Genomic DNA, 27756 nt, shown 5'->3' with positions numbered 1-27756 from the left:
AGGATAATCTATTACAGTTACTACTATTTTTTACCCATTCTGATGTTCTCTTTTCCCTTCTGATGTTTCAAGCCTTTGTTATCATTTTCTTTCTATTTAGAGAACTTCCTTTATCCATTCTTTATGGCTAAATTTGCTAGCAACAAAATTCCTTAGTTTTGCCTCACCGAAGAATGTCTTTGTTTCCCCTTCATTCTGGAAAGATATTTTTTGCAGGACACAGAATTCAAGGTTGACAGTTCCTTTCTTTCAGTACTTGGAAAGATGTTATGCCACTTCCATCTGGCCTCCAGGGTTTCATTTTTTTTTTTTTTTTTTTAAGATTTTTAAGTTTTTATTTATTTGACAGAGAGAGAGACAGCGAGAGAGGAAACACAAGCAGGGGGAGTGGGAGAGGGAGAGGCAGGCCTCCAGCTGAGCAGGGATCCCAGGACCCTGGGATCATGACCTGAGGGGAAGGCAGACGCTTAATGACTGAGCCACCCAGGCACCCCGCCTCCAGGGTTTCAAATGAGAAATGAGAAATCTGCTATAATTAGAATTGGTGTTCCCTATAAGAAAGGCATTACTTTGCTCTGGATGCTTTCAAGGTTTGTTTTTTTGTCTTTAATTTTTACAAGTTTCATTACATTGTTTTGGAAGGGATTTCTTTGGTTTGTCCTGTTTGGGTTCACTTAGTTTCTTAAATATGTAGGTTTATACCTTTTGCTAATTTGGAAAGTTTTCAGTCATTATTTATTCAAATACTTTTTCAGTTCCTGTTTTCTCTATTTTTGGTACTGCAATGATGCAAATGTTAGCTCTCTTGCTACAGTCCCTGGATCCCTGAGGCTATATTCACTTTTTTGGGTCTGTCTTCTTTCTGTTGTTCAGAATAATGCTACTGATATTCCTCAAATTTACTGATTATATCCTCTGTCATCTCCATTCTAATATTGAGCCCATTTAGTGAGTTTATTTCAGTTATTCTATCTTTCAGTTCCATAATTTTCTTTCATTCTTTTTTATAACTTCTATTTGTTTGCTGAGATTTTCTATTTTTTCATTTCAAGAGAATTCATAACTGCTTGTTGAAGCATGTGTGTGATGGCTGCTGTAAAATCCTTGTCAGATAATTCTAACAGCTGATTCAATTTAGTGCTGGCATTTCTCAATTGTTTTTTCTCATTCCTGTTGTGATTTTCCTGGTTTTAGGTATAATGAATGATTTTGTATCACACTGCAGACACTTTGGATATTATGAGACTCTGGATCTTATTTAATCATCATTTTTTGGCAGCCATTGCTCCTGTTGAAGTTCAGCACAAGGGCTGAGTGGGTGGGTATGTTCAGCTTTTTGCTGAGCCCCACTGACACCTGCCCAGTGAAAGTGGGACACCAACTGGCACTGCTTTGCTGCCTCTGATTGAGGTTGTAAGATCAGCCCCTGCTGGGCTCTGCTGGCCGCAGGGAGAGGCAACAGAAGGTAGACTCTTGCTGCTTTGTTGCTGTTGGGTGAGGGTAAAGCTCAGCTCTTCAAGGGACCTTCCTGACTCTGGGGCAGGTGGTGGGGGGTAGGGGGGTGGTGTGTGTGAAGCTGGTCAGTAACTGTCTGCTCTGCACTGATTTGTTAGGTCTCACTGCTGCTGGGTGGAGGAGACTCAGCTAGAGGCAGGACCCTGCTGACACTGTTGTGGTTGGGAACCAGATCGCCACCTGATTTGTCGGGTGGGGCATATACATCAGTTGCCTGCTTGGTCCCACTGAAAATACAGGTGTAGTGGTGTGCTTTTTCTGTTGGTGTTTGGTTGGAGTAGGGCAGATATTACCAAAATGGTTTTTTGTGGTTAGGCCACCTTCTCTCCAGTCCTTTGGCTGCGGAACAGGATCTCCTTCTTGGAGCTCATTATTGTGTGTGCCTGTGCCAGGCTGAAGGTTCCTACAGCACCCTGCCTGGACATATGGGAGGCAATAAGGAAATCCAGGCATTCACCACCACGTTGTTTCACAGGCCCCTAGGCAGTCCGCACTCGGCTCTTTACCTTTCAGTCTTCCTATGCTTGTCATTGTGTTATGTCCAAGGGTTTTTAGTCAGAAGAGGGAGAACCTGGGAGGAATGGGACTTCTCCCCCCGCCTTTTTTTTTTACTTAAACAGAAGAGGTGGTTAGTAGTCAGAAAATAAGCCTCTAGTGAAACAGGCAAAAATGGGCCAGTTTACAACTAAACTGAAATTGGCCACGGTTCTAACGAGTGAACAAAATGGACTGAACATCTTTTGAAGTTCATACAAAGGATTTGCATCTATCTATAGTCACTGATTCTAATTTATTTTTATTAGAACATTTTCATTCTACAAAAGGTCTACATGAGAATCCAGGGGCAGTTTTGTCACGCATGTGACTAGCCATCTATTGGATGTTCGCATCCCCCGAGTGGAATTTCAAGTCTCTCTATTACTGCCTAGCAGTTACTACTTACAGTGTTCTAGCAACAGAAAGAAGTACGTTTTCTGGGCTCCTGCTGGACTGTCTACTCTTCTTTTCTTTTTTATATATGCTTATATATACACATACATATATATGCATATGTATATGGAGAGAGAGAGAACATACAAAACATGCACACATCATAAGAATACTTGAAGAATTTTCACAAAGCGAACATACCACGTAACCAGCCCCCATAATCTAAAACAGGAACGTCTCCAAAGCCACTATCAAGGCTTCTTAGTCACCAACCCTTCCACCCTCACAGAAAGCCACTGTTCTGGCTTTTAACACCATAATTACTTTTATTGGTTACTCTTGTTTTTTTAAATTGAAATATTTTCATTGAGATAGTGGTAGATTCATATGTAGTTTTAAGAAATAATACAGAAAAATTCCTCATACTCTTTGCCCACTTCTCCCCAAATGGTAACATTTTATACAAATATAGTATAAAGTCCCAGCATACTGACATTGCTATGATCCACCTATCCTATTCAAATTTCCCACTTGTACTCATTTGTGTGTGTGCGTGTGTTAGGTTCAATACAGTTACCACCAGAGTCAAGATATGGAGCAACTCCAACACTGTCAGATCCTTGTGTTGCCCTTTTATGACCATACCCATCCCCCTCCCATGATCTCCTCTCCCCAACTCCCAGCAACTACTAACCTACCCCTCATTTCTAAAATTTTGTCATTTCAAAATGTTATATAAATGGAGTCTTATGGTATGTAATCTTCCGCAACTGGCTTTTTTCTCCCCCTCAACATGAGTACTCCTTTTTAACATGATTGGAAAGCTTCTCTTTAGAAATTTCCATCAGTTTTGGGGCACCTGGGTGGCTCAGTTAAGTGTCCAACTCTTGATTTTAGCTCAGGTTATGATCTCAGGGTTGTGAGATCAAGCCCCACGTTGGGCTCTGTGCTCAGCACAGAGTCTGCTTAAGATTCTCTGCCTCTCCCTCTGCCCTTCCCAATCCCCCCGCTTGCTCTCACTCTCTTCTCTAACAACAACAACAAAAAGAATAAAAAGAATATCCACAAGTTTTACTAGAGACCATCAAGCTGTACCTCCTCTCTAATGGATGGATTTAAACTAGTGCCTCTCATGCTTCTCATCTTTTAAAAACCTTAGGGCAAATGTTTATCCTCGAATAAGCATGCCTATAGAAAAATCACCCTGATTAATGCTGCTTCAAGGTGACTTACGGGAGATGAGCAAAAGGATTTCTTTTTGTGAATAAAATTCTGATCCCAAGATTTATTAGTATTATGTTTTAAGGAAAACAATGGCTATGATGTCCATTTACTATATAAACTTTATCTGATCTAGGCATGTTGAAGCTCAATGAAGCCTGGAATGGTATTCCAGGTAGCTCTAAAACTAACTTGCTGTATTTTTTATTCTAATAAAAGGTAAAACTCATGTAGTAAATGAAACCACCAAGATAGAAGATATCTATTAAGAATCCCATTTGTAGAAATTTCTTAAAAACAAACAAACAAACAAAAAAACCAGAATACTTCTGTTATCAATAATTCTATGGTCTACTTAATCTCTTTCTCTACTTTTGACTTACTCTGTTGGTAAAGTCCCCAAAGTAACAGGTTCTAATTTTCCAAAAAGGTCAAGTTTGTAAATGCCTGGAAAGTCACTCATCTTTATGATAAAACATCACCTTCCTTGTACAGAGACCTATATTCACTTTTACTCACCTGTTCTCATATTGAAATTTTGCCAGTATGTCTTTGGCCTTGGTGTGACTAGTGAGCTGAATGGCCATGGACACCTTAGAGAGAAGTGGAGCATGGACCCTTATGACTCCTTCCGGCACGTCAGACTGCCAATGAGGAAAAATTTAGTACATTCTGTCAAACTAGGATGAATATCACTTTAATGACTGCATTTAAGAGATATGAAAATCAGTGGCAGTGTGAATTAGGAAAACATGTGAATGTGACCAGTATTTAACCAGAATGAAACATTGCTTTCTTTTTAATAGGAGATTCACTAAACTTAACCTGGGATTTTACTCTTGTTACACACTTAAGGCCTTGCTATAATGCCTTAAAATGAGAGAAGTAACACTAGGTTATGACAAAATCTCATGTTTCTATCAGTTCATTTCCTTGAACCGTGCCCTAAATAAGCTTACTTTAAGCAGAATTCTGTATTTCAGTATATTTTAAGATCAACCTTCTGGAAAATTTGAGAAACAATTAGAAAATACAGCTTTTTAAATATCATTTTTCTTTAGTTAATAACAATGATTGGGGACCCAAGTTGAATTCCATCAATGAGCACTTAAAACTTGATCCCTCAAAGTATGTGATAATATTCTGATGAGCAGTGTATGGACTGTTCAGTATCTCTGCTTTCATATGACAAGACTGGCCTGCAGACCTACCATGGAGCTCCTGTTAAGTGAAATAATCAATGAATGGCATGTTCTAACAGAAATTTCTGTTTTGTCAGGATTGACTGGAAAATTCCTTTTGTTTCCAAATTTTGAATATTTTTAAAATTCATTATCTATCTAGATATGAATAGAAATAAATTTCTATCTGAGGATCTGGCTAACTCCTCAGGTAATCATTTTAAATTGGAACATTCTCAAAGGATGGCATGGTTGATATAGAAGGTTTAAGTTGAATTGACTCAATACATACCCTAAAAGGAATACATTATGGGTTGAACTGTGTCCCCGCAAAAGATATTTGAAGTCCTAACCCCCAGTAGCTGAGAATATAACCGTATTTGGAAATAGGGTCATTGCAGTTGTAATTAGCTCAGATGAGGTTGTAATGGAATAGGGTGGATGTATATCCAATATGGCTACTGTTCTTATAAAAGAGACTCAGACACACACACTCAGTGTGTAAAGATGGAGGCAGAGATTGAAGTGATGTATCTACAAGCTAAAGAATATCAAGAATTGGTGGCACCACCAAAAGCTAGGAATGATGTCAAGAACAGATCCTTGTCTCACAGCCTTCAGAAGGAACGAACTAAGCAGATTCCTTGATTTCAGACTTTTAGCCTGTAGAACTGTGAGAGAATAAACTTCTAATATTTTAACCTACCTAGTTTGTGGTAGGAAACTAAGAGAAAATATTTTAAAATAGGGTCAGTTATTATGGTACTTTTATACTATTACCAGTAAGAACCAGGAGAGCATGCCAGGGAATGGATGTTGAGGGTGATGGACCTTGGGGGGAGGCTGCAGGGTGTCGGGTCATTGGAGCCAAGACTAAACTCCTAAAACACTGTTCTGGGTATTTCATGCCCTTCCTCTTCCAGCACCACCCTCCCCCATCCCCACCCCAGAAACCTGTGTAAGATAAATTCTACCTTCCTGATGATATTACTGTACCTGTGATCATAACAATCACATTTTCCCTATAAATTCCTACAGTATTCATACTTGTGTACAGGCTGCCTAACCATATATTTTGAGTCATCAGTTAGTTGACTCTCTCCCTATACTATTCCTTCATGTGCCACATGAAATGTGTCCAGTATGAAGAATAGATCATGACCAAAATTATACATAGGCATGATAGACACAACCAGAAAATACCATGTAGGGAGTTAATAAGAGAGGAAAGGAAATTATTTGTTTTCTTACCATTCTTCTCGAAGAGGGTGATTTTTGCAGTACCTTTGAAGTCTTGGGGCTTATAACCTAAAACAAAACACATTTAGTCCTCAGGATTAATGTTGGGAAAACAAGTACATGCTGCTCTTGGAAGTGTAAACTGTTAACAATCTTTATGGAAAACATTTTGGAAATATTTAAAATGACTAAACAATGTTACATCTGTAAGTTTATCCTACAAATATACTTCACTTGTGAGAAATAATGTATATACAAGTTTGTTCACTAGTGCATAAATCTTACTAGCAAAAGACTGACACAGTCTAACTGTTCAACAATATGGGATTGCTTACATAAACTACGATGCATCTATGGAATACCATGCAAAAGAAGCAAAGAAGGCTTTGTTAATTGATAATGGAATAATGATATGGAATAATCACCATGATTTTTCAAGTCAGTAAAGCAAGACACAGGACAGTATTTCATGTATGTTACCATTCATGCAAAAGGGAAGAACACTGTCAAGAGTTCAGGTCAGCTACACTCCATGGTGTTGCTGCCTCAGCATCCATTTTGTTTGGCCAAGCATCCTGCAGTGACCTTAAACTGACAGTAGACCCTCATGCAAGCCCCTGCCCTAGACATAAGCCCACAGAGTCTCGAGCAATTCGTGGAGTCCTGATATGACTTCCTTGTAACCTGCGTGATCAACAGTCTCTCCACCTCCCAGTGCTATCCCCTTGTGTGCCCCTTAGATAAGACCCCTGTGGAGCTCACCAAAAAAACACTCTTTTGGTTTGGATTGACCAATGTGGCCTTAGCCTGGGAACCCCAAATCATTGCACCAATGGACCTTAACAAAGAAATGTGCCCCAGGTTCTATGGCTCTGTCTGCATCCTGCCTTGACCTGCCCATATGGCTCCTTGAGGCATGCCGTGTACTTCCTCCAGAACCTGTGAATACTAAACTTTCCTATTTCAATTTCTCTTATCGTTTGGTGTTGAGCTGTGTGTGATTCACCATCCAGCACCATCCAGCACATAACATGTTAATGTAACAAAGTCCTAACAAACATACATTCATATTTGTTTGCATGTGCAGAATGCCTCTTTGGAAGTATATACATCTGCATGTTTTGGGGCACACCCACCCTATCATTGGTGATATTATTTATCTCCACGAGGGGAAGTCAGAGGTGGCCAATTTTTATTCTAGTGTTTTGTACCTTTTGAACTTTGTAACCTGTTAATGAACTATTCTAATCAAAGTTAAGAGGTAAATACATGGTATAGTACAACAGAACTGAAGAAAGACTGTTTCTTCAACTTTAAGTATTTGCTTCCATAGTACTTATAAACTTTAAATTCTACTTTTTTCATATCTCTAATGTTACAACCAAAAAATTAAAATAGCTGACATTCATATAGCATCATACAACTTACAAAAAGTGCTTTTACACATGGTAAGTGAGTTGATGCTAATGACAACTCTGTGAATTAGGTATCATTACCTTTCTCCCCAATTTATAATATAAGAAAATTGAGGCACAGAGAAAGATTTTAATTCGCTGAGGCTACTAGCCCAAAGGATGCAATCAGGGGAGTGTTTAAGTAAGAAAAATGGGACACCTGGGTGACTCAGTTGGTTAAGCAGCCTACTCTTGATTTTGGCTCAGGTCATGATCTCAGGGTCCTGGCATTGAGCCCTGTGTCAGGCTCCATGCTCAGCAGGGAGTCTGCATGAGGATTCTCTCTCCCTCTGCCCCTCCCCTCACTCATATTTTCTCTCTCCCCCTCTCTAAAATAAATAAATCAATCTTCGAACTTATACTTCTCCCATCTCTGCTCCCTAAGCTCAGTGCCAGGCTTGAAAATAACAGCCTGCATTCCTGGTACAGGTCCAGGAAGGAGCAGAATGACTCATTCACAAAGAATTGTAATTCTTTGTTCTGACCTGGTTGGTGGCTCCCTAAAATACTGGTTCAGAAGGCTTGCTTCTATCTTGACTAACTTGGAACCTGACCAGTGCTAAAGTGGTATGATGGTGAAAACATTTATAGGCAAATATTTTAGTTATTGCTGCCTGATGCAGTGGGTAAGACTTGGAGAAAACAACAGACTAACTAAAAAGCTTGAGAGGCAAAGCTGGAAACTGAGATTCTTTGGGGAATAAGGGCGTTGAAAAGCTCCAAATATTCCTGAGAATCTAGAAAGCCACATGCATGCCAAGGGTTGTGCATGTGTTCAAAAAAGACCTGAAAATAACTTAGGCTGTGAATTTAAGCTGGCTGCCCTTTGTGCTCTATCCAGGCAGGAAGTGAAAGCTCAGGCAGAGTCATAAACTGTCTGGTTGAATGCTGAAGATGCACCCAAACAAACATACAGAGTTCATCTGCAAAGACTGGAAGTTTTTTGGTACAAAGTGTTTAAGAAAATCTCTGTGCAAACTTAGCTAACCACTAAGCTCATGGAGCAGAGACTTCTGTAGCCACACAAAACAATTCAAACTTTACAAATTTAGCTCAGCAGAAAAGTAATTAAACAAACAGCTACAACAAGCAGCAACAAACCCTAGAAGAGGGGGAAGAATCTTATTTCCAAAGTTGCCACATTGTAATATTTAAAATGTCCATTCTTCAGGGCACCTGGGTGGCTCAGTAAGCATCTGACTTCAGCTCAGGTCATGATCCCAGGGTCCTGGGATCCAGCCCCGCATTGGGATCGCTGCTCAGTGGGGAGCCTGCTTCTCCCTCTGCTGCTCCCCCTGCTTGTGCTCTCTCACTCTCTCTCTGTCAAATAAATACATAAAATCTTACAAAATAAATAAATAAATAAAATGTCCATTCTTCAACAACAACAAAAAAATATGAGACAGGCAAAAAAAGGTCAAGAAAATATGGCCCATACACAGGGAAAAAGTAGTTTCAATAGTTCCAAAAGAAACTCCTGAAGGAAACCTAAACATTAAAGTTACTAGAAAAAGCCTTCAAGTAAGATATTTTAAAAATGTTCAAAGAACTAATGGAAACCATGTTTAAAGAACTAAAGAAAACCATGAGAATTAGATCTTACCAAATTAGGAATATCAAAAAAGAGACAAATTATAAAAAGGAATCAAAGGGAAATTCTGGACTGAAAAGTCCAACTGAAATGAAAAATCCACTAGAAGGGCTCAATAGCAGATTTGAGGCAGAAAAAAAATCAGTAATTTGAAGATAAATTGATTGAGATTATCCAGTCTGAAGAATAGGAAGAAAAAAGAATGAAGACAAATGAACAAAACCTAAAGGGAATTGTAGGACAATATCCAACATGAAATGCACCAACACATATATAATTAAGAGTTGCAGAAGAAGAGAAGAGAAAGAGACAGAGAGAATAGTTGAAGTAATAATGGCTGAAACTCTCTAAATTTGCTGAAAATGTTGATCTACCTATTTAAAAAGCTCAACAAACTCCAAATAAGATAAACTGAAAGAGATCTACACCAAGATACATCATAATCAAATTGTCAAAAGACAAAGTATTACTTGAAAGCAGCAAGAGAAAAGCAACTCAGCATGCACAAGAGATTTTCAATAATAACAACTGATTCCCCAGCAGAAACCATGAAAGCCAGAAGACAATGGGATGACATATTCAAAGTGCTGAAAGAAAAAAAAAAGCTGTCAAGCAAATTCTATTTGGCAAAACAATCTTTAAAAAATAAAGAAGAGGCCTTCTAGATGCCACCATGCCAGAGCTACCTGTGCCACCCAGTCATGGTGAACCCCTCCATGCTCTTCTGCTGTTGAGAAGTGAGCCCTTCAGCTGTATTTCCTTTGAGCTGCTTGTGCACACAGTTCCAAAGACAGAAGAAAACATTCATGCTCTGAGCACTGGGGAGAAAAGATTAGGTTATAAAGTTCCTGCTTTCACAGATTATTTGGGGATTTATGTGCCAGGGCAGTGATTTCCCATGCCATAATTACACTGTTGGCAAGTCTATGGGGAGAAATCTGATGGTGAAAATTTCATCCTAAAGCATATGGGGTCTGGTATCTTGTCCATGGCAAATGCTGGACCCCAACACAAATGGTTCCCAGTTTTTCAACTGCAATGCCAAGACTGAGTGGTTGGATGGCAAGCATGTGGTCTTTGGCAAGGTGAAAGAGGGCATGAATACTGTGGAAGTCACAGAGCACTCTGGGTCCAAGAATGGCAAGACCAGCAAAGAGATCACCACTGCTGACTATAGGCAAATCTAATAAATTTGACTTATGTTTTCTCTTAACCACCAGAATATTCCTTCTGTAGCTCAGAAGAGCACCCCCTTATCCTCATCTGCTTAAAACAGCTTATCATCTCTGTGCTCTTCTTGCTGCAGTTCTTTGGGTTCCATAGTTTCCTTATTCCCCTCTAAGTGTAGCTGAATTAGAGTTAAGTTTACGATTATTAAATAAAAACTAAACAACCAAAAAAATGAAGAAATTATGACATTCTAAGATAAATAAATGCACTCCTAGCAGAACTTCCCTATAAGAAATGTTAAAGATAGGGGCGCCTGGGTGGCTCAGTTGGTTAAGCGACTGCCTTCGGCTCAGGTCATGATCCTGGAGTCACAGGATCGGGTCCTGCATCGGGCTCCCTGCTCGGCAGGGAGTCTGCTTCTCCCTCTGACCCTCCTCCCTCTCATGCTCTCTGTCTCTCATTCTCTTTCTCTCAAATAAATAAATAAAATCTTTAAAGAAAGAAAGAAAGAAAGAAAGAAAGAAAGAAAGAAAGAAAGAAAGGTTAAAGATAGTCCTTTAGGCTGAAATGAAGGGACACTAGACTAACTTGAATCCATATGAAATAACATCAGTAAAGATAACTACATAGGTAAATATAAAAAACAGCATTATGTATTTTTTGCAACTCCCCCTTTTTTCCTATCTAACTTAAAAGATAAGTGCATAAAGCAATAACTATAAATCTATGTTGATGGGCACATAATTTTTAAAGATGCAATTTGTGGCAATAACAGCATAAAGTAGGAGATATGGGGGCCTATAAATAGAGTTTTTATATACTATTGAATTGAAGGTGAAACTAATATGAACTAGATTGCGATATATTAAGATGTTCCTTGTAATCCTCAGGGCAACCACTAAGGAGATAATTAAAAAATGTGTAGTAAAAGAAACAACTGTTTCTTTCAACAAAAATATATAGTAAAATAATTAAAAGTGGTATACTAGAAAATACTCTACACAAATGAAGGCAGTAATGGAGGAATTGTGGAACAGAAATCATAGAGCAAAAGATATATCATAAGACATATAGCAAAAAAAAAAGAATTAAAGGAAGAAACAGACAATTTTTCAACAGCTAGAGATTTCAGTATTTCAATACCTCATTTTCAATAACAGAAGAACTAGGCAGATCAGAGAGAAAACAGAAATCTTCATCTAGACATAACAGACATCTACAGAACACTAGCAACAGCAGAGTCCATTTGCATTAAGTACACACAGAACATTTTTCAGGGTAGACAATATGTTAGGCCACAAAATGAGTCTCAATTAATTTAAAAATATCAAAATAATATTGGGGCACTTGGGTGGGGCATCCAACTCTTGATTTCAGCTGAGGTCATGATCTCAGTTGTGAGATCGAGCCTGACATCGGGCTCCCTGCTCAGTGGGGAGTCTGCTTGAGATTCTTTCCCTATGCCCCTCTCCCATTCTCTGTAAAAATAAATCTTTAAGAAAAATTTAAGAAATCAAAATAATATAAAGTTTATTGGCCACTCACAATGGAATTAAATGAGAAATCAGCAACAGAAGTGAATCTGGGAAATTCACAATGTGTGGAAATTAAAACATACTCTTAAATAACGAATGGGTCAAAGGAAAATTAAAAAGTACTTTGAGATATGCAAAAATGCAACAAAACATACCAAAACTTATGGGACAGAGCAAAAGTAGTTCTCAGAGGAAAATTTATAGATGTAAACATTTACATTAAAAAAGAATGAACTCAAGTCAATAATCTAACCTTCTACATTAAGAAACTAAAGAAAAGGCCAACTAAACTCAAAACAAGCTTAACAAATAATCAAGATTAGAATTTTAATAAGGACTAAGAATAGGAAAACAAGAGAATCAATGAAACAAAAGTCAGCCTATCAAAAAATCAACAAAATTGACAACCCTTTAAGCTAGACTGAATACTGACTATGAAAAAAGAATGAAGATTCAAATTATAAATCCAGAACATAAGTGGGGACATTACTACCAATCTTACAGAAATAAAAATAATTATAACAGAACACCATGAACAATTTGTACACCAACAAATTAGATAACCAGATGAAACAGACAAAATCCTAGAAACACACAAACTATCAACACTGGCTGAAGAAGAAACAGCAAGTCTGAATAGAGTTATAATAAATAAGAAGATTGAGTCTAGTGTTCAAAAAATATTCCTACAAAGAAAAGTCTAGATCCAGATGTTTTTGCTGGTGAATTCTGCAAATTTGAAAAATTAACACCAATTATTCTTAAACTCTTCTAAAAAACAGAAGAGGAAGGAACACTTCCTAAGCTCATTCTATAAGGCTAGTATTTTCAATACTAAAGCCAGACAAGATATAACAAGAAATAAAAACTACAGACCAATATTCTTTATGAATGTTGATGTAAAAATCCTCAACAAAATAAAAGCAACCTGTCTAGTAGCATATTAACAGGACTGTATACCTTGTCAAAGTAGGACTTATCCCAAGAATGCAGGGTTAGTTCGATATATGAAACCAATCAGTGTAATACATCATATTAATAGAATTAAAGGAAAAAAAAGATGAAGAAAAAGTTTTTGACACAGTTGAACACCTTTCCATCATAAAAGCACCCAAAAAATTAAGAGAATAGAGATTTCTTGAGGCCCATCCATGTTATCGAAAATGGCAAGATTTTGAGGGCATAATGCCAAGTGAAATAGTCAGAGAAAGACAAATACTGTATGATCTCTCTTATATTTGGAATATATATATGGAATACATATATGTGTACACACATACACACACACACACACATCCCAGCTTGTAGACACAGAGAACAGAGTGGTGGTTGCCAAGGTGGGGAAATGGAGTACAGTGGGGAGAAATGGGTAAACTATTTTTTTCCAGTTTATACAAATTGAATTTTTAAAAGTATGAAAAAAAAAAAGAATGAAGTTTTCTCAAATCAATAAAGGCAATCTGTGGAGAACACAGATTTAACATCATACTTAATGGTGAAAGACTGAGATTTCTCCTTAAGATCAGAAACAAAACAAGGATCTCCGCTCTTGTCTTCTTATTTAATATTTTACCGGAGTTCTAGCCAGGATAATTAAGCAAGAAAAGAGATAAAAGGCAACGAGATTGGGAAGGAAGAAGGAAAATTATCTCCATTCACTGACAGCATGACTTTATATGTAGAAATCCTAAAGAATTAACACAAATAAAATCAAACTATTAGTGTCAGTAAATGAGTTCAGCAAAACTGCAGAATACAAGATCAGTATAGAAATATCACTTGTGGTGGTGCCTGGGTGGCTCAGTCATTAGCGTCTGCCTTCGGCTCAGGTCATGATCCCAGGATCCTGGGATTGAGCCCCGCATCGGGCTCCCTGCTCAGCGGGAAGCCTGCTTCTCCCTCTCCCACTCCCCCTGCTTGTGTTCCCTCTCTCGCTGTGTCTCTCTCTGTCCAATAAATAAATATCTTAAAAAAAAAAGAAATATCAGGTTGTATTTCCATATACAATTAGTGATACAAAAATGAAATTAAGACAACAATTCCATTTGCCATAATATCAACAAGAATAATATTTAGGAATAAATGATTAATCCAGGAAGTATAAGATTTGTACACTAAAAACTATAAAACAGTGTTAAAAGAAATAATAAATTATAGAAAACCTACATAAATGGAACGATAATCCATTTTCATGGACTACAAAGTGTAATACTATTAAGATGGCAATCCTTCCCAAATTGATTCACATATTTAATGCAATCCCTATCAAAATTCCAACTACTGTTTTTTTTTCTTTCCAGAAATGGGAAAACTGGCCCTAAAATTCATATGGAAATTAGGAAACCCCAAATAATCAAAGTTATTTGGAAAAAGAAGTTGAAAGACTCTCATTTTTCAATCTCAAATCTTAAAACAAAGCTACAGTAATCAAAACACTGTGTTACTGGCATAAGGATAGACCTACAGATCAACAGAACAGAATGAAGAGTCTGGAAAAAAAATATACATCTATGGTCAATTTTCAACAATAGTGCCAAGACCATTCACTGGGGAAAGAGTAGTCTTTTCCACCAAATGATGCTGAGATACTAGATAGCACATGCGAAAGAATGAACTTGTGTATCCTACCTCATATCATATACTAAAAATAACTCAAAACGGAACAAAGACATAAATATAAGAACAAACTAAAATTCTCCCATCCAAGTACTAACCAGGCCCGACCCTGCTTAGCTTCGGAGATCAGACGAGATCGGGCGCGCTCAGGGTGGGATGGCATTCTTAGAACACATAGGGTTCAAATCCTCATGATCTTAGATGTCACAAAGGATTCTTATACATGACAACAAAAGAAATACATAAACTATACTTCATAATTAAAAACATTTGTGTATCAAAGGACACAATCAAGAAATTGAAATGACAAACCCAAAGAAGGGGAAAAATATTTTCTAATCATACATCTGATAAGGGACTTGAATCTAGATATATGAAGAACTCCTACAACTTAACAGTAAAAAGACAACCCAATCAAAAACTGGCAAAGAATCTGAATAGACATTTCTCCAACGAAGATACACAAATGGCCAAAAGGCACATGAAAAGATGCTCACCATCATTAGTTTTCAGGGAAATGCAAATCAAAACCACAATAAGATACCACTTTATACTAAGAGGATGGATAGAATAAAAATTTCTGATTATAACAAGTTTTGGTGAAGATATGGAAAAATCTGAATCCTCACACACTACTGGTGAAAATGTAAAAATGGGGCAGCTGCTTTGGAAAACAGTCTGGCAGTTCTTCAGATGATTCAACGTAGAGTTGCTTTATTACCCCCCATATACCCAAGAGAAGTAAAAACATCTCTACACATAAGTATAAATGTTCACGGCAGCATTTTTCATAATGAGTGAAAGATCTAATCAACCCAAATGTCTATCAATAAATGAATGAATAAAAAATATGTGGAAATCCATATAAGGGAATGTTATTTGGCCATAAAAAAGAAGTACTGATACATACTACGACTTGGAGGAACCATGAAAATATAATGCTGAATGAAATAAACCAGTCACAGAAGGCCACATATTATATGATTTAATTCATTAGAAGTCCAAAACAGGGAACTCTATAGAGACAGAAAATTGATAAATTATTGCTTAGGACTAGTAGAAGGAAATGGTAGAGGTATATTTAGGGGGATGATAGCCAAACGGGACAGTGTTTTTTTCAGGTGACGAGAATGTTCTAAAGTTGATTGCATTGATGACTGCAAATATCTGGGAATATAATAAAAACCATTGAATTTTACACTTTAAATAAATGAACTGTATGATATGAGGATTGTATCAATAAAGTTTTTTAAAAAATGAATTTTTTTCTCACTTAAAGCAATCTTTTTTCCAAATTTAAATGTTGATTCTACTTATTCTGAAGTCACTTTGCCTGTAATCAATAAAGGAATACAGCCCTTCAGCATGATTATGATAGATCAATTAGTAATACTCCCACTTCACTGGTCTGCCATTTACTATTCCTTTCCCTGGATTAACTTTCTCCTCCTTTCTCCCTTCAAAATACTATCCATCCTTCACGATGTAGCTCAAACACCACTTCCTTTTGGAAGGTGTCCACAATTCCCCACAATGGAGCACATTTCTTTCTCTTCTGCATGGTCCTGCCATATGGCCCATACAACTGGTCTAACACTTAATGCATATTCATGGTTCTTGTACACATTTCTCTCCCACATTTCGTGGAAATTCCTTTAAGAGCAAAGCAAATTTCATGTATCTCTACGTCCTCCTCAAGGTTGAATGTTCTGACACTCATGATCTTCCTCAAATTAAATTAAAGCAATAAAGATAATTCTTCTAAAATCTGTTCTCTTTTTCAACTCCATACAAACTATACTAAAGCAAAAATTCTTTGGAATGCAATGAATTTACACTAAACAACTTAAGATTAAAAATTATTTTATTATCCAATCACTAGAGAATTCTTTATTAGATATACTGGATTGCCCTAAAACTAGTTCATAGGGACTAAAAGGTTGATTTCTATCTTTTGTGAGAACCATCTTAGACTTAAGTACTTAACAATATTAAATAATCTTCATGATTTCAAAAACTTCAACAAGAAGCACATTATTTCAACAAAATGGAAAGACTTTGGTCCTCTGTTATGAACACCATTTCCAAAATATTTATGGTCAGAAGAGTGATACTCTGTGAGAATATAAAATTTTTGGTTCTAAATTACAAGCTACTTTGTGTTACACTTTGAGAAATAAAAACCTGGGTAGTAACAACATTTGCATCCTTAGTTTATTGTCATTACCTCTCGTTCTATGGTCTTCCTCCTCAGCAGCTTTTTGACACTTGGGAGCTGCTTCTTTAACAACATGGTAGCCTCGTTCATTCTTCTGACTTGCGTGATTAAGAAAGACGGAACCTGGAGAAGAAACACTGCCTGAATCAAAAGGAAAGCGTTGAATTAAACCTCCCAGTTAGACTCTGTCTCCAGTTATGGTAACTCCTTTAGGATGCTCAGTATCCTAACTAGGGACTATGGAACTTGTCCTTGTAAAGATTAGAGAAAATGATAAGGATTCCTGTTTAAAAGGTAAAACATGCTTGGGAACAGCCATTAAAGACTGACAAAGATGCCACAAGCAACCTGGGATTATCTTCTCACATTTCTTCCCTGTGACTAATGGCATGGAGCCTTTATGTTTCCTGGGTGCCGGTGGACTTTGAGGGAAAACATCACAGTCATCACACTGTTACTCACCTTCCACAGAATTTTCTGGTATTTAAGCATTAGGCGAATGATGTGGGCTGCAGTGTTTGCTAACTGTAATTCTTCATAATCAGAATGTTTGCTTCGACTGAAGAAAAGGTTTGGTGCCATTATAGTAGAAATGTTCCATATACTCATTCGGTTTTTTGATTCATTGGCAATCACTTTACTGAAGAATGTCATGAGGGCCTAACAAGAAACAGCACTGTGTCACACTACTGTAAATTATCAAAAGGCACCACTGATTGTTATCATTCATTTCTATACCCATTCATGGTGCCTCTGGAAAACTGTCAGAACTATAGAATGGCTAAACGTATAACGCTGCCTCTTTTATTCCTTACAAGTATTAATGAGAAATGTGAATAGTTTACTGAATTCTCTGCTTCATAAAAGTGCTTCCACTTTTTATTATATGGGAGATACTATAAATATTAGTTTGCATTTTTTATTTACTTTTACCAAAACAAGGTTGACAAATATTAAAATTATGTAGTAAACTAGGAAGAGAAAACACTGCATTTCAAATAAACATGAAGTGCAGTTTCATTGTGAAGGAAGAAAAGGAATCCTAAAAAACACCCTTATTTAAAGTATTACCATTGAAAACTAATATTTCCTTGGGAAAGGAAAACCCATTTAAAAAAAAAAAAAAAACATGAGTATCTCATTCCTCAGTCCAAATGTAAACTCAATTGAAAAATTTAAAAATTCTACTTTCTCGGTGTTATTTTTCTATTGTTTTTCAGTTTTGGAATATTTAGCAGACCAAAGGGAAATGCTTACATGCAGCTGTTCTTGGCATTTAAAAAAGAGAGAGAGAGATCTGAGAAAGCTTAAAGTTTGGCTAAGCCACCAAAGTACAGATGCTTATCAGAACCTTCTGAAATTCACCAAGAGGGCTGAAATCTTAAAAAAAAAAAAAAAAAAAAAGTTTTTCAAGTTTAAATCCTGCTATAGTATTTTTAATGAGAAAATGGTTAACATATAATAATAGTCAACATTTGAGGGCTTATTGTAAGCCAAGCATTTTTTTTTTTTTAAGATTTTATTTATTTGAGAGAGAGAGAATCAGAGACAGAGAGCATGAGAGGGAGGAGGGTCAGAGGGAGAAGCAGACTCCCTGCCGAGCAGGGAGCCCGATGCAGGACTCGATCCAGGGACTCCAGGATCATGACCTGAGCCGAAGGCAGTCGCTTAACCAACTGAGCCACCCAGGCGCCCAAGCCAAGCATTCTTAATACTTCATATATATCACTGACTTTATCATTATTACAAACCCTGTGAAGTAGGTACTATTATTTTTTTTTTAAAGGTTTTATTTATTTATTTGAGAGAGAGCATGAGAGGGAAGAGGGTCAGAGGAAGAAGCAGACTCCCCGCTGAGCAGGGAGCCCGATGCGTGATTCGATCCAGGGACTCCAGGATCATGACCTGAGCCGAAGGCAGTCGCTTAACCAACTGAGCCACCCAGGCGCCCATGAAGTAGGTACTATTATTAATACTGTTTGACAGGTGAGGAAACTAATGGAAAAGATTCAGGTAGCTTTGCCCAGTGTCAATTAAGTGGCAAAGCCAGGATTTGAACGGAGTAAACCTGATTCTCAAGACAGAGCTCTTGATCTTTATAGCACATCAGCTTCAATCCTAGATCCAGTCACAGTGTAGAATGGGGAAAGTGTGTGTGTGTGTGTGTGCGCATGTGTGTAACATCTCCACCAGTCCCATGATGTTTTTGAGGATCTTCTGTTAGAAAAGTATTGGATTACTTGTTTTTATTGCATCCTTGGTTATATGAGAGGATAGATGACATTCTGAACCAAATATCTGATACCAGATGTATCATTTTTTTTTCTCTTTATATATAAAAGAACACTGTTTACAAAAATCCCCAAAACAAGCTAATAAATTTCCAGCTTTTGAAAAATTACTGAATTATACTAGAAACAGACATTCTTCTGTCACATCCAATCCCCATCCTTGGGCTCAGGACATGATATAACTGACAAATATTATAATTGACATAGATGTTTTTATTAGGTAGGAGGAAAGGTCCTCATCAAGTTGAAATGTCTGATGAGAGGCAGCACAAAGAATCATCTTTGTTTTCAGCATTATGTTTACTGGCCTCAAAATTATGGGCTCTTTCCAACTCATCTTAATTCAACTTCATTTCAAAGATTCCAAACACCTGTTGTACTTACAACAAATTTCCTATTGCATACAGAATCATTATCAAAATAGCGAGAGAACCTTTTGATTTTTGCCAACATACAGCAAGGAAATAAATCTGAAATAAGGGGCAGAATATTTGGGAGAACCATGGAATATGGTTCTATCAAATGTTCTATTATATGTTAATGGAAAAATCATTTTTCTGAGTCTAATTTTCCTAACCTGTAGAATGAGAAGATCCTACCAGGTGATTTCTAAAATTCCAAGATTCTAGGATTCTTCAATTGATTATTATTATTATTTTTAAAGATTTTATTTATTTGACAGAGAGAGACACAGCCAGAGAGAGAACACAAGCAGGGGCAGTGGGAGAGGGAGAAGCAGGCTTCCCGCTGAGCAGGGAGCCCGATGTAGGGCTTGATCCCAAAACCCTGGGATCATGACCTGAGCCGAAGGCAGACGCTTAACAACTGAGCCACCTAGGCGCCCCTGAATTATCTTTATAAACTATAAGACACCAACATTTTAGAAATTTCATTTATATCAGTGACTTCAAATTTCCTCCCTAAGGATATTCTTCAGATCTTCTGTCACCAGACTGAAGTGAGCAGCTGAGGACCTAAAATTATAGAGCTTTACATTCTGCAGCTTACATAATGGCCCCTGACATTATCCCATTTGTCTTCTTCTGACATTACCCCATTTGTCTTCCATCTTTGCTTCTCCTGTTGCTAACCCTAGGCCAGTGCCTGGCACTAGACAGATACTCAGTATCTCTTAACAGACTGAATGAATTAAACTGAAATGTTCAGAGAAGATTCTAGGATTTATATTCTTTCCTGTCTTCCTCGGGAGAACAGCAGTAAGAATGTGGGAAGGCAATAACAGGCTGACAGCATGCTCAGCTGGCTTACTAAATTGTCATCTTGGTTTTTATTTTTCCATCTGAGCCATTGTCTTTGACTTCTTAAGAAAGGCCAATGACAGACCATGAGGTTGATACAACATACCTGAGCTGTGTCCCTGTTGGCATCAGGCAGTGCCATGACCATGAGATGTAAAGCTTGAAACTGTACTTTGATGTGAGGCCCTCCTAACAAGAAAACAGAAATAACCACACATTTTGAACAACACTGTTGCATTCTGACAGCATTTCTTGCTAACATCTGGTGGCACAGGAGGACTCCTGACAGCTTTCAGTGGTAAAGACTCAGGTTTTGTGCCCAACAATGTAAATTTGTTAACTTGGACAAGAGCCTCAGTCGATCAACTCCTCTTTCACATCCCACAATGCCATTGTAGAGGCAGGTGGCCAATGAAATCCTCAAAATAATCTAGATTTGTATAACATTTCCCTTTTCAAAGTACTTCCACAGGCTCTGCTTTACTTGTATGCTCTAAACAGAAGGCTTAAAAGCTCAAGTCAACAGAAAATAAATCTTTTTTCCACATAACGAGGCAGCAAAGTATAATTATTAGGAGCATAGATTCTAGAACCAGGTTCAAATCCTGCATCTACTTTAGTCTGAGTGACCTTGTGCAGGCTACTTAACCCCTCATTCCTACTATTTTGCCATCTGTAAAATGGGAGTAGTCATATCTACCTATCTCCCTGGGTTATTACAAAGACTAAATGAGTTAGTAGGTATAGTGTGTTTACCTCAGTGCCTGTATATAATTACCTCTATATGTATTTGCTCTTGTTATTATGGACATTTAAGGAAAGTGACTATAGTTGGATCTTAAGAGATTCTTGAGTATTTTATTCCTTGATAATGACAGAAGATGGCGCCAGAGGGCTGGCATTTATACTTGTGTATTAAACGCTGATTCTTTTCCTGTTTCAGGGAATTTTAGGGATTCCATCCGCAACTGGATAATCCACAACCAGCTGTCCCGAAAATGTAGAGTATATCAGAGCATTCCAGGCTTTGCTTTGTCTCTCTGTATTCTCCTCACAATGGTCTCTTGGTGGGGAGTTCCTAGAGGGAAGCAGTATGTTCTAGCATCCCTGGGGAGTTCTTAACTTGAAGGTAAATCTATTTATATTCAGTGGATGAAAGGCAGTCATCTGCCTGTAAAGTTACTTAGCTTTACAGCAGTGGAAACACTCTTGAGACAAGCCACTAGGTTATAGGAGATTGTGTGCATCGTAGTTAGGAGTAGATGACTAATGTGCATAACCATTTAACAAAGAAACAGTTGGGAGGATTATTTATAGAATTGTATCACATTGTCTTGGCACAATCCCCATGTGGATTTTTAGAAATTTATGTCAAATTTGTAAACAAAAATGACACACGTTCAGGATGTTTTTGAAAATGGCTAATGTACATTGACATGAGTTTACATGATTAATAGGAACTATCAGGAGCATATCTCAGTACAAAGCACTGAGGGACAGATAAGGCATTATTTAATACATAAATTGCAGGCTGTCTATAATCTTCCAATGCAGCCAACCTTCTGGCAGAGGGAACAATAGATGCAGATGCAGGCTCTATATTTCCATCAATTTCAAAGAAATTATGAAGTTACTTTTAAGACTGAAACTCTAAACTGGCAAATAATCCATTTTCATTTTATTTAGGACACCTACCCCTATACCACTTTGTGGCTAATAGTTTTGTAGTTAATTCGTTACTGCATCCTGGTTCGGATTTTTTTCCCTTGAGGTCATTATTTTCCCAGAAAATGATTCAACTTTTCAAAAAAGTATATAAAGCTTGACTTAGTCTTTTAATTTTATGGGCAATTTTTGGGCCAAGTTTGGAAAAAGAATGTGATTACACTAAAAGACTACATGCTCCAAACCCCATTTTAGAGCATAAAGATTAGCAGCTTAAACACACATATCCACAATTCTTTCCTTCAGAAAATCTCATTATAACTAGGGCTTACTCTAGGTAGCAAAAAGGACATTTTCCCTGCTGGTAGCAGCCCAGAACTCTGGGCTTCCTGTGGGGTTGGCTGGTATCAAATCAATCACTGCAACATGGTTTTTTCACTTTCAAAGTCATACAAAGAAATGTGGACTCCTCTGTGAACCTTTTCAGGATATTTTCCAGATTTTCTTCCTTCAATGAAGTGTATTGGCTGTAGTCAGACAGGAACAATGATGTTAAGGAAACCTAGTTTTAAATGTGTATGACATTTTAAAATGGGATTCTCTGAACAGGACTGGCATTGGACTCCTTGCATAATTTCATAAGACCAAAAAACCACAAACAGAAAAAATCTTCTGTGGCACCAATTGTTTTGATGCATTATTTAGCATTATACCACAGAGCAAGGCAAAGGGAATACTTTTCCATTTTCCAGGAGAGCAAACTATACAGAAAATCCTACTTACAAATTGAAGGGAGGAAGTCCTGCTTCTGGTATGGCTGAATAAGCTCTGTCCTGACCAACCCTCCTGAAGATAACTATTAAGTCTGGACAAATACTAAACCAACCATCTAAGGCGGTGGAGAATTCATAAGAGCAGGCAGATTGAGAAGCCTGGACACTTGGAAACAGAGAATGGTACAGGGAGAGTTTCCCACTATCCTGGTTTTTAGCCTATGGTCAGGCCATAGCTGGTCTTGCAGGAGGCAGCTAAAACTCCAGTTCTTCTGGCCCAAACAGCTAAAAGACAGGATTCAAGATGACCACAGCCACTGCGAAATAATGGAAAAGGACCTGATTCTGGTAAAAAATCTTGGCTGACTCATGAACGAAGCATGCGTGGAATAGCACAGGGAAAGATACATAACTGAACTGACAGTCCAAAAGACCGCTGACAATTTGAGTTCAAGTAAATTGTTGGCCCAAATACAAACAACAAAAAGCAAAACAAGACTCCAACCTCACTCTTTGGGGAAATATTATAGAATGCAGAGTCTCCAAAACACAGCATTTACAACGTTCAGGATATAGTTCTAAATTTACTTGACATACAAGAGTGATGCATTTTCAAGGGAAAAGACAATCAACAGAGACCAACCCAGAGGTGACCCAGGTGTTGGCACTAGCAGACAAGGATTTTGAAACATTAATGATGTTAAGAAAAATATGCTTATAATGAAAGAGAAGATAGGCCATCTCAGCAAATAAATAGAAAATCCTTAAAAAGGAGGGATGACAAGGGAGACAAGAATATACAACGTGGAAAAGACAGTCTCTTCAACAAATGGTGTTGGGAAAACTGGACAGCCATATGCAAAAGAATGGAACTAGACCATTGTCTTACACTACATGCAAAAATGAACCCAAAATATAAAAAAATGAACTCAAAATGGATTAAAGACCTAAATGTGAGACCTAAAACCATAAAACTTCTAGAAGAAAACATAAGCAGTAATCTCTTTGATATCAGCCATAGGAAGATTTTCTAGATCCAGCTCCTCAGGCAAGGGAAACAAAAGCAAAATTAAACTATTGGGACTACCCCAAAATAAAAAGCTTCTGCACAGTGAAGGAAATCATCAACAAAACAAAAAGGCAACCTATTGAACGGGAGAAGATATTTACAAATGATATACCTGATAAGGGGTTAATATTCAAAATGTATAAACTTAGCACAAAAAACCCCCAAATAATCTGATTAAAAAATGGGTGTAGGACATTTTCCCTAATGTAGACATTTTCCCTAAGAAGATAGAGACGAACAACAGACACATGAAAAAATGCAAATCAAAACCACAATGAGATGTTACCTTACACCTGTCAGAGTGACCAAAATAAAAAACACAAGAAGTAAATGTTGGTGAGGATGTGGAGAAAAAGGAACACTTATGCATAGTTGGTAGGAATGCAAATTGGTGCAGCCACTACGGAAAACCCTATGGAAGTTCCTCAAAAAGTTAAAAATATCATTACCATATGATCCAGTAATTCCACTGTTGGGCATTTATCAAAAGAAAACAAAAACACTAATTCAAAAAGATACATGCACGTCTATGTTTACTGCAGCATTATTTACAATAGCCAAAGATATGGAAGCAACCCCAGTATCCACAAAAAAATAAAAGAAGATGTGGGGTGTGTATATATACATACAATGTACACACACACACACACACACATATACATATAATGGAATATTACTCAGCCATAAAAAACCAAAATCTTGCCATTTGCAACAACATGGATGGATCTAGAGGGTATAATGCTAAGTGAAAGAAGTCAGTCAGAGAAAGAAAAATACCATATGATTTTTTTACTCATGTGCAATTTAAGAAACAAAACAAATGAACAAACAAACAAAAAAAGAGACAAAAACCAGACTCTTAAATATACAGAGAACAAACTGGTGGTTGCCAGAGGGGAGATGGGGAGGTGGTGGGTGAAAAGGATAAAGGGGCTTAAGAGTACACTTACTATGATGAGCACTGAAAAATGTATCAGATTATTAAATCATTATATCGTACACCTAAAACTAATACAACACTGTGTGTTAATTATATTTCAATTAAAAAAAGCACCAACTGGAAATTCTAGAACTGACAAAACACAGTATCTGAAATAAAAAGGAATAAAGAGAACTAGCTCTTCTCTCTTTCTTTGCAAGCTTCTTTCATAAAACAAAATACTACATCTTACAAAGAAAAGAGATACTAGTCACAGATGGCATGTGAATTAAAGCTTAGGAAAAAATTGCCTTGCTTACCATATTCTCTTCTCTGAAGACACAAAGGATTATTTTATGAATCTGATTTAGTTAAAATTTTTAAAGATTTAGAACTTACTATTTTTTAGGACAAATTTTGTCATAAAACTCAGGACCTATTATTTTCCTTCATTGTGGTTTTAAGGATTTTATAGTTCTGGTCAACCTGCAGTAAGTTGTAAACTGGCAGCTAGAGATATCATTTGTTAGGCTCACAGGGTGTTTTCAAATTTGAATTTGTGACTGATATTTTCAAATTTACAGTTTTCCTATTGAAGTGTGGATTTTGGCTCTCATTCCTACATGGTAACCATTATCTAGAGCTGAGCAGTGGTCAACCTTTTTATAAGTTTCAGTTTGTCCATGGGCCTTTTCTGTCCATGTAGAATTACCATTTATTTAACAGCTTTGTACAAAGTTAGGCTTGTGACCCTTGAATTCCTCTGGTTAGTAGTCAAAGCCCCCATCATGTAAACCCATTCTACTTTTCTAAATTTCTCTCTTGTCACATCTCCACAATATTCAACCCTGAAGCTAAAAATTAAAACCATGCCAAATTATTCCCTCATTGCCAAATACAACACACACTTTCCAGTTTCCATGATTTTATCCAAGTTCCTCACTTAAGGCCTAATGTATGTTGACTTTGTAGTTTTCAGAGACAAAACACCTTCTGTGTAACATTTACTGTGTGTTACACATCATCAAACCCAGGACCTTGGATTTAAAGAAGGGAGAGACCTTCTATTTTTGGAAGGACTATTACACACCAGGTACTATTCTAGATGTCTTCGTTCAATAACCACATCAACCCTGACAAGCAATTATTATCTGTAATTTATAAGTGCAGCAATAAAGCTCAAAAAGGTTGATTACCTGGCTAACAGATGGTTGAGCAGGAATTCAAATCTCAAGAGCCTGGTCTTTCTGCAACCCTCTCTTTTAACGATCATAAAACCCGCTAAATTGTATCTACCGATAATGAGAAGAGAGGACTGTTTACCATCAAATTCAATATTTCACCAAGCACTCCCAGGAAAACAGGAAATCTGTACATTTATGATCACATTTGATTATGCATCTTTCTTTTGCTGTGTCACTTTATTGACCTTGCATCTTAGTCCATTCACACTTAACTTCTTCCACCTACTTTCCATGAGAGTGATGAAGGCAGGTATATATTCCACAGGGAAGAGAGAGGTGGGTAGTTCTCTGAAAAATGCCTTCAACATTACTGCAGCTTCTCTATGGCACATTCTGTCCCATTTAAATTTATCAGCATTAAACTTGGCATCCAGTTCTTCACGGTATTGCTGAAAATCAAGAAAAACAGTCAATATTCAAAGCGTTTTTACCACCTGATCCCCCTTTCCCTTTTAAAAACTGTCTTTACATAAACTATTTTTGTAAATAGATTGAAAAGCCAGTATCTACCAAGCCTAACTTTTTCAACATAATTAAGAACTGAAATAGCTATTTCTGAATGAATTTTTCTAAAATCTTTTAAGAATAATGTTAATCTTGAAATTATCTGCTAATTCTACAGAACTATAAAATGCTTCACTCAGATCATAATTTCGTTTCTGTGGTTTTGGCAGAATACCACATATCCCCACAGGATAAATGTACTGATTTGACAAAAGCCTCCACTTCCCTTTTTTTTTTCATGATCTCTTCCTTCTGCCATCCTGTCATCTACTTCTAAATTAGACCAAGAATGTATGCCTCTCAGCTAGTTCTCATACAGAATGAAAATAGCCCAATAAAGGAACTCTGACCTCACAGCAACATGCAGACCAATGACATCTTCCTGGAGCAGTTACAGCAAAGTGTCATGCCAAGAGGTACACATGTCTTCCACATGTTTGCATGCTTGCCCAATCCTTCATAAGGTTTGGAACACTGTGTAAATACTTTAAGAAAATCACTAAGCCTCCATAAGTTTTAGTTGGGTTATACAGTTCACATTATCGATTCATCTGATCTTTGGTGCCACCATTCTCCATGTTTCTTTTTCAAACTCATTTTCTACTGTCCCCTTGAATTGCATACAGAGTTCACCTATTAATAGCAGGTAGTTGTAGTAGTTCCCCAACTGACATTAACTACTCCAAAAAGAGAACTCTGAAATCCCTCAGCAACTTTGAGGCCTTCCAGCCTTGAGTCATGCACAGCCAGTCGGTCTGCACATCTGACCTGCCCCTACCACGTTGTAGCTCATTACCCAGCCCAGACTTTAATGCTCCCTGAGCCTACACACGGGAGACACCCTGGCATTACATGTGCCTTACAGAGACAGACAGGATTCCAAGCCACCCTCGAGCCCTTATTAATGACAGCCAAAGGAGATTTTCTTCTTGTCCTTGAGAAGCTCTCAGTCTAATAGGAATAATAGAGCAAATCAAGCAAATCCTTTGCTGATAAATACACTTTGTAAAGCACTGAAGCATACATACAAAGTGCTTCCTAGAATAAAAGAAGTAGAGCACAGACTGGGCCCTGGTAAGAGAAGGATGCACGGGATCCATTCTTTGCCTTTAGGCAGTTCTGTGAATGGTACTATCTTTTGAATTCATCATGCTAACTCAGGTCACATATTGGATGCTATGCAGCCAGGAAAGAGAAGAATCCAACTCTTCCCAGGCCAAGTCTTGAATCAGTGAGGCGCTTGTCAGAGGAAAAGGAAATAGAAGGGTACTCCAGACAGCACAAAGTGCTCCAGCAGTAGTACACATGCAAGAAGACCCACTGGATCTGGGGAACTCCAATTAGTTCAGTGTTGCTGGGGTG

The 27756-nt window shown here is 37.4% G+C and overlaps 1 protein-coding gene across 4 annotated transcripts in view; it reads right to left on the bottom strand.

Annotated features, from left to right (window-relative positions):
* The window catches only part of ARHGAP28 (Rho GTPase activating protein 28), a 221634-nt gene that overhangs the window by 13086 nt on the left and 180792 nt on the right, over positions 1-27756 (bottom strand). For all 4 annotated transcript variants that reach the window (XM_034995988.1, XM_034995989.1, XM_034995990.1 and 1 more), the window contains exons 11-16: positions 26117-26279; positions 20327-20409; positions 17133-17330; positions 16680-16793; positions 6099-6155; positions 4186-4310 (exon numbers count right to left, since the gene is read on the bottom strand). In XM_034995988.1, coding sequence (XP_034851879.1) covers positions 4186-4310; positions 6099-6155; positions 16680-16793; positions 17133-17330; positions 20327-20409; positions 26117-26279 — 740 coding nt within the window. The remainder of the gene's footprint in view (positions 1-4185; positions 4311-6098; positions 6156-16679; positions 16794-17132; positions 17331-20326; positions 20410-26116; positions 26280-27756) is intronic.

Source organism: Mirounga leonina, unplaced genomic scaffold (assembly GCF_011800145.1).
Source record: "Mirounga leonina isolate KUSES-001 unplaced genomic scaffold, KU_Mleo_1.0 Mir_93, whole genome shotgun sequence".
Lineage (NCBI taxonomy): Eukaryota > Metazoa > Chordata > Mammalia > Carnivora > Phocidae > Mirounga > Mirounga leonina.
The sequence above is the reverse complement of the archived record's forward strand: the minus strand, read 5'-3'. Positions and strand labels throughout refer to the sequence as shown.